General features: G+C 49.8%; 1 protein-coding gene across 1 annotated transcript in view; it reads left to right on the forward strand.

Annotated features, from left to right (window-relative positions):
- nup98 (nucleoporin 98 and 96 precursor) overlaps positions 1-8,015 on the forward strand; it is a 21,871-nt gene that overhangs the window by 7,303 nt on the left and 6,553 nt on the right. The window contains exons 12-25 of the mRNA XM_037687756.1: positions 734-874; positions 984-1,117; positions 1,285-1,472; positions 1,632-1,748; positions 1,830-2,013; positions 2,416-2,509; positions 2,675-2,788; positions 2,863-3,001; positions 3,414-3,591; positions 3,891-4,037; positions 4,909-5,115; positions 6,215-6,347; positions 6,424-6,674; positions 6,775-6,959. Coding sequence (XP_037543684.1) covers positions 734-874; positions 984-1,117; positions 1,285-1,472; positions 1,632-1,748; positions 1,830-2,013; positions 2,416-2,509; positions 2,675-2,788; positions 2,863-3,001; positions 3,414-3,591; positions 3,891-4,037; positions 4,909-5,115; positions 6,215-6,347; positions 6,424-6,674; positions 6,775-6,959 — 2,212 coding nt within the window. The remainder of the gene's footprint in view (positions 1-733; positions 875-983; positions 1,118-1,284; positions 1,473-1,631; positions 1,749-1,829; positions 2,014-2,415; positions 2,510-2,674; positions 2,789-2,862; positions 3,002-3,413; positions 3,592-3,890; positions 4,038-4,908; positions 5,116-6,214; positions 6,348-6,423; positions 6,675-6,774; positions 6,960-8,015) is intronic.

An 8,015-nucleotide genomic window follows, 5' to 3' on the forward strand; every position in this document is an offset into this window, starting at 1 on the left:
AGAGGAGGGACAGTGGGTTGGACATGTCCAGAGGAGGGACAGTGGGTATATTGGTAGAAGGATGTTAGAAATGCAGCTGCAGGAAAAAGACAAAGCGGAGACATATGGACGCAGTTAGAGAGGACATGAGGTGGACAGAGAGAGGACATAGGACAGAGGTTGACTCGCTGTGGAGACCTCTGAAGAGGGAGTGCTGTGAGCCTTGCTGCCCTTCCACTTGGTCTCTTGGCCACATAAAACATCTACCTTCCTTCTCAGCATCATGTCAGCCAGCTCTCTACCTTTGTCTGTCATTGTCCCCACATTTACAGCTGCAGCCCTCAGTCCTACATTCTTCACTTTCCTCTCCTCCTCTGTCTCCTGACATGTTTCCCTCCTCGTGGTCTTCCACTGACGGCAGCACAGTTTCCACCTGCACCCTGTTTGTCGACAGCACCGGTGGTCGTTGTTCATCCGGGCCTCGACCGACCCGATCTGTTGTTGCTTGGCCGACTTGCTGTGGAGACCTCTGAGTGGAGCAGCTGAAAGATTCAGTCGTTTGATTCACTGAAAAACAAAAACTGCAGAATCTCCTTAAATCATCTAATAATTATTTAATAAACTGTTTTAGTAAATAATAATTTAAAGATGTTCAGTTTTTGAACCAGAACTGATTCATCAGTTATTGAAGAAAGTTCTGATGGGTCTGTCGGGTCATTCCTTCAGTTCATACAGAATTCTGTGTCCCTCACAGTCGGTACCGGTCCAGGTCTGTTTGGAAGCAACCAGAACAAACTGGGCACCACTCTGGGAACGATGGGAACGTTTGGAACCACGGGATTCAACAGCGGAACCGGCACTTTGGGTTTTGGAGCGCCGCAGCAGCAGCCTGTCGGTGAGTAACAACTCTCTTTCCACCCGAGGTGCCGTCAGGTTCTGAGCCTGTTCTCCTCGTGGGGTTTGCTTAAGACCCAGAACCCAATGTTGTCCGTTTCCTCCGGCAGCCCTCTCCGATCCGAGCGCCACCGGGGCGCAGCAGGCCATGCTGCAGCAGCAGCTCAACGTCCTGGCCTACTCGCCGTACGGAGACTCGCCGCTCTTCAGAAACCCGCTGTCCGACCCCAAGAAGAAGGAGGAGGTGAGAGTGGGTGGAGCTTCTGCTCTTTGTGGCAGCTCATTGGCTGCAGAACTTTTCTCCCATCATGCCGTCTGTCTGGCCTCAGAAATAAAAACTGAGAAATCATAAAGTTGGACTCTGTTTTCTGTGAATCAGCTGTTTAAATTTGACCTCCTCTGTTTTGACAGCGTCTGAAACCGACCAATCCCACGGCCCAGAAGGCGCTGACCACACCCACTCACTACAAGCTGACCCCCCGGCCTGCGACCCGGGTTCGGCCCAAGGCACTCACGTCTTCTGGAGGATCCAAGTCCCAGCTCTTTGACGGTCTGGATGACGACGAGCCATCGCTCACCAACGGAGCTTTCGTGCCCAGGTGCAGTGTGATCACCATGGCAACCAGGGGCGGAGCCAACCATCTACTGCTGACATATGATTGATTTCTGAAGTGACTTGAGCTTTTGCTCAGTCTCCCCCCACCACTGTTTTATCAACCGATCACACTCAACTGTGTGTGTCCCCCCCTCCCCCGCAGAAAGAGCATCAAGAAGCTGGTTCTGAAGAACCTGAACACCAGTCAGTACAGCAGTCCGCTGAACAAAGAGAGCGACGACCTCGCCTCGCTCTCAGAGTACCCTCACAACGGACACAGGTAACCACGGACACGCCCCTTTGCTTACCTGTGAGGCGCCTCGCTGAACTCAGAGGAATAAACCTTTCTTTTCCCTTGCAGCCAGGAGGACGAGGAGCTCCGGGAGGTTCTGGGTCCGAGTAGCCGAGCCGCCGACGACCCAGAAGTCACTCAGTTCTACGTCAACCCCATCGCCAAGCCGGTCCCGCAGGGCCGGGCCCAACCCAGTCTGCAGGACACCATCGGTGACCTGAACATGCACCGGCAGCAGAGGAACGGCCTGGAGGTCAGCAGCACCGGGCTTTGGGCCGGCTCGGAATCAACGGTTTTATAAAATTATAACAGCATGGATGTTTAACAGAGAAATGTATTCAGACAGAACAGAACCCTAAACGGACCTCTAAAGAACAGAACCTCCCAGACATCATGTTAACTGGGACAGAACTTAGACCAAACGTTATAAAATGTTTTTATTAACCGATGAATGAACCCTGAACACGCTAACTAGCATGTAGCTAACTCCAGAACCAAAAACTCTGCAGCCCTCAAACTTGAACATCGTCAAATAAAACCTGCTTCCTGTTTGAAGGTTAATATTTCCTCAATCAGAAGGAACTGGACCGGGCTGAACCGGGCTGGTCTGGTCCAGTCTAGTTGTTTCTGACGGGCTTCGTTTGTTTGTTCTCAGCTGAGCAGCGACGATGTGTCGGGATCTTTGGGGGAGGAGTCTCTGCAGGAGGAGGAGGAGCCACAGGAGTCCCAACAGGCTCCTCATCCTGCAGGTCAGAACCGCACCTTTAACCTTCCCACGGAGGACACGTTGGTCCTCCGTCCAACGTGTCCAATGAAAGTGTAACACCTGAACGTTGGGTCCACCTGCTGCTTCAGAGACCGGATCAGCAAACGCAGCGTTTGTCTTTAAATGTTGTGGCTGCTGCGTTTTTCAGGGATCGTTCTGAACCGGGTCGGTTACTACACCATCCCCTCCCTGGAGGACCTGGCTGAGATGCTGGATGAGAACGGGGAGTGCGTCGTGGAAAACTTCACGGTTGGCCGGAGAGGTAGCGACCGCAGGCGTCCGGCTCAGAGCGCCTCTGATTGGACGACTCACCCACTTCTCGCCTTTGGTCCGCAGGTTACGGCTCCATCTTCTTCCACGGCGAGGTGAACATAACGGGTCTGAACCTCGATGACATCGTCCACTTCAGACGCAAAGAGGTCATCGTCTACCCGGACGACAAAAACAAGCCGCCAGAGGGGGAGGGGCTTAACAGGTGAGTTATGGCTCATCAGGTAGATCTAAACATGAGCTGTTTGGTTTTTAAATACTTATTTGATGACATGAAACTAGTGAAGCTGTTCAAACTGAATATAACCTGATTCCCACGTGGTCTTGCTCATCCAGACATTTATTAACCTTCAACCAGGCAGAGATCACAGACCTCTTGTAAGGGAGGCCGGGGCCTGAAGGCATGTTTGATCTGTGGGAGGAAACCCACGCAGCACGAGAAGAACATGCTAACTCCACACAGAAAGACCCCAGGTCCAACCGGGGATTGAGCCCTGGACCTTCTTGCTGTGAGGCAACAGTGCTAACCACTGAGCCGTCGTGCTGACGTCCTGGAGCCTGTAGAAGCAGCCGGGTCCGAGCGCTCTGTAATGTCTGTTTAAAATGTTTGTTGCCAGGCGTGCCGAGGTGACTCTGGATGGCGTCTGGCCCAACGATAAGACCACCTGCACGCAGATCAGGAGCCCCGAGCGTCTGACCGACATGAACTACGAGGCCCGCCTCGAGAAGGCCTCCAGAAAACAAGGGGCCCGCTTCCTGGAGTACCGCCCCGAGACCGGGTCCTGGGTGTTCGAGGTGCCTCCCTGCTCATCACTCGTCATTAGGGGTGCACCGATGTCCTGCATGAGAAACGGTTGTCGTCATATTTCAGAGCACCACCTCATGACCAGTTAAAACCAGTTTGTGTTGTTTCTAGGAACTTGTGTTTCAACCAATTAAGATTTAAAAACTGAAGGTGTGACCTTTAACACCCGACGTGTCGCCTATAGAACTAAATCATCGGACAGAAACTAATCGGTGCACCCCTACTCGTGATTTAAATCAGTCCAGCCCCACTCTCAGGTGTAACTGGCTCCGCCCCCTCTGTGTTTCAGGTGGCCCATTTCTCTAAGTACGGCCTGCAGGACTCTGACGAGGACGAAGACGTCCCGCTCAAAACCGACCCCAAGAAGCCGAAAACGATGATGTCACTTTCTGCCTCCGGGCCGCCCTCCCAGCAGCAGGTGGCGCCGCACGCTCAGGTAGAGCAGCCTGCCTCCTCCTCATCATCATCATCATTGATTAAAGGAGCTATTTCAGCACCGCCATCAGTTCTGGACTGATCAGAACCGGTTCTGAGGATCGGACTGGTCAGAACATGCGTGTGTTTTAGAAAACGCCTCATGATCAGGTCAAATGATGTGAAAGTTCGTTTTGGCTGTTTATGATCAGACTTCGGCTCTTTCTGGTTCCATGTGAAAATGTTTCGGCTCGTTTGTGTCCGTGACCTTCGGGGCTCCGAGGACAAACAGGAAGCTGTTGTTTAGTTTCACTCGTCCTCGTTGCTCTGGGAGTTTTGAGTCCAGGTGGAGTCAGGTTGTTGTGAAAGTTGGATGGGAGGAGCCTAAAGTCAGAAAATGTTTTTATTCTTCGGCTGAGAATCTTCAGCCTTTCAGTCATTTTATGGTCATTTAAAGACTTTGTTTCTGACGGCCCGTTCGGTTTCTTTACGTCTCTGCTCAGTAAACCCAGATGGTTCCATCAGAACCTTTGACGCTTCCTCGGTACGGAAACGTCCAGCGGGTTTTCTGTCGTCGGAGACTTTTGTTTTTGACGAATCTGGATCAGAACCTTTTGTTTTGACCTCGCAGCTGAACTTCAATCAACTTGAAGATGTTTGAAGTTTTAATAAAAGTTTAAGCTTTTGAAGTTTGTTCAGAGAATCTCTAATAAATCTTTAAACCTGTTGACGTGATGAGACTCGTTTTTATTTACTGCAGGATGAAGGAAAACAAACTTGTTCTGCAGCAGGGGTCCAGTTGGGTCAGAACTGGTCGGGTTTTATTCCGGCTGTGAAGCGCTTTGTTCAGACATGACTCTCAGGATGTAATCGCTCTGTGTCCGTGTCTTCAGCCCGCCCTCGTGGACCCGGCGGGCGGCGTGGCGGAGCTGGACAGCGACATGGCCGACATCACCCAGAGCCTCCCGGCAGAGAGCATCATGGGAGCCGAGGAGGACGGCGAGCTTCCAGCGGCGGACGTGGATGTGTCTGAGCACGACGGCGCCTCTGCATCGAGCCAAATCGCCTCGACACTGGGGATCAACCCTCACACCCTGCAGGTACAGCCGCCGCCACACAGGAAGTGACCTCAGGGAGCTGATCCGCGCCGCGTTTGTTCAGGAAAACGTTTAAAACGTCAGGAGAGCTGAACCTGGTTCTACAGCAGAGGGTTCTGTTTGGGTCTGGGCGTTCCCGTGGATCGTTGGTGCCCTGATGGCTGCTTGCTAACGGAGGCTCCGCCCTGTTTAATGATGGACGGGCTCTTCACAAAGATGGCCTCCTTTACTCCTCTCAAACCATCGATCCTCTCTGTCCAGGATGTGAACATCTTCATCCCTGAAGGAGTGACCTCTGACCTGGAGATGAGTGTAGACCTCAGAGTAGCAAGCAGCCATCAGGATGCTAACAGGGCGCAGCTAGTTCTGGATGTCGACAACAAACTGGTTGATCCACCACGAGAAGGTGAAGTTTCTAACACTGAGCTGAACGCAGCTCCTCGGCTGAAGAAGTCTTTCAGATGAACCCATCCAGAGGACCTGACTGAACGTTTGTAGATGTTTCCACCTGGATTATTGAGCAGCTTCAGGATATTTTCATTTAAAGAGTTTTCTGTAACAATTTAAAGAAGTGAAAAAATGTTAAAGTATAAAAAATAACACTTTTAAAGAACAGTTCTTAAGTGTTTATGTTACACAAATATTTCCATTTCTTTAAAGAGACAAATTGAAGAACATTATTTAATAAACATGGGGGTGGGGGGGTAACAACCCCCTTCAGACGGGAGGAACTTGTTGCTCCGATCAGAACCGGTCCACAAAACTGCTGCCGTCGCATCAAACTTTAACTCCGCCTCAGAACTGAGCTAATGTTAAATTCAACATTGATCCACAAATTAAAGGGTTGTGGGCGGAGCCCTGGAGCTGGAAGCCCCGCCTCCTCCTGCTGGTTTACATCATCCTGTTCCAGAAGTCCAACTTTTTGGGTTCAGAGTAGAAAATTTCAACTTGAATTGGAGTTTCCAGAAGGAATTATTTTTGTTTTGCGTCGACTTTAAAGAAACTTTGTTAAAAATGTGATTTTTTTTTTTTTTTTTTTTTTTTTTTTTTTTTAAGAATTCTTAAAAAAAGATCAAAGACTGAATCAGCTGCTGGTTTTCAGATCATGAAGGCGTCTCTGTTCGCTGAGGAAGAGGAGGAGCTGGACCCGGTCCAGCGTCGCTCACTGCCCAGGGTCTCCTCCCAGGTTCCGTCTCCTCGACTGGTTCTGCCGGGAGCTCCGGGCCGGTCCTCCGGTACGAAACTCTTCTTCCTCCTCTTCCTCCTGAAGACTTCCTGTCTGTGTTCTGACTCTGATCCTGGTCTCTGCAGCCGGAGGTCTCCTTCAGGCCCGGTTCACCTCCAGCCTCCTCTCTCAGCTCCCAGATGCTCCTCGCCCCCCTCCCTCTCTGTCCCGGGGAGCTCTGGCCGCCATCGACCCCTCCCGGTCCCTGCAGTGGAAGGGTCCGGGCCCCGCCTCCTTCCTGCTGCCGCCTCGGGCTTCAGAACCTCCCATCAGGACGGTGGGGGTCCGTCGGCAGGGCGGTCCTGTCCCTGTCACAGAGTCCGTGACTCAGGGGAAGGTTGGTTTTGATCAGAGTCCTAACGGACCTTCAGAACGTTTTACCGGATCGGATATGGTACCGACCTGATGTGTCTAACAAGCCTGTGGTTCTTCGTCAGGGGGGGCTGTTGATGGACACGGGGCTGTTTGCGACCCGCTCCTTCAGGGTGGGCTGGGGTCCTGGCTGGACTCTGGCTCACTGCGGCAACCGGATCAGCGCCCCACAGTCCAAACTGCTCGAGTACCAGACACTTGGTGCCAAGACTGACTTCAGCTTCCTGCACAAACCAGCCAGGACCAAACCGTGAGATGCACTTTAAGGGGGGGGGGGACTATGACCCACATGTTGGAACAGAATCAGACCAGAACCAATAAATTGACTGTGATACACTGAGTGATGCTGCAGAACCCAAACTCACATGATCAACGCTGTCTTAACCATTATTATTATTACTAATTTAGCATAATTATTATATTATTGTATATTATTAAAATATAATACAATAATAATTATAATAATACAAATACAGTACAGTAGTCCCCTCGCTACTTCGTGGTTTTTCAAAATAAGATTGGATATGACGCACGATTGGAATGTAAATTTTTATTTAAAATAATTTAAATTCTGTGATGGACTTGTGACCCGTCCAGGGTGTCCCCAGCCCCTCACACAATGATTGCCGGACACGGGCACTGGCGACCCCCGTGACCCATAATGGAAGAAGCGGGTAAAAGATGATGGATGGATATTTTAAATTATTTAAATAATAATAAATAATTTTATATATATGCACATATATACAAATGGATTCCAAAAAAGTTGGGACACTAAACAAATTGTGAATAAAAACTGAATGCAATGATGTGGAGATGGCAAATGTCAATATTTTATTCATAATATAACATAGACGACAGATCAAAAGTTTAATCTGAGTAAATGTAAAATTTTAAAGGAAAAATATGTTTATTCAAAATTTCACAGTGTGAACAAATCCCAAAAAAGTTGGGACAAGTCAGAGAGTAGTCAAGACAGCACAAAAGATAACTGGCTGCCCTCTCCCCTCCCTGATGGACATTTACACATCACGCTGCCTCAACACTCACCGGGTGCTGAACTGTTTGACTTGTTACCTTCAGGGAAACGCTACAGGTGCATCAGAACAAGAACAAACTGATTCAAGAACATTTTACTGAAAGCCATCACCACCCTGAACTCACATGCACTGATTTAATCATCTAACCTCCCAAACACCTGGACTTCTACTGTGCAATACTACTGACATTTCATACTCTCAGTCACCTTAACTACCTCACTAATATCCATGATGTGCAATACAATTGTGAAATACTTGTATTTTTT

The sequence above is a fragment of the Nematolebias whitei genome, chromosome 14 (genome assembly GCF_014905685.2).
Source record: "Nematolebias whitei isolate Nwh7 chromosome 14, NemWhi1, whole genome shotgun sequence".
NCBI classification, from domain to species: Eukaryota; Metazoa; Chordata; class Actinopteri; order Cyprinodontiformes; family Rivulidae; genus Nematolebias; species Nematolebias whitei.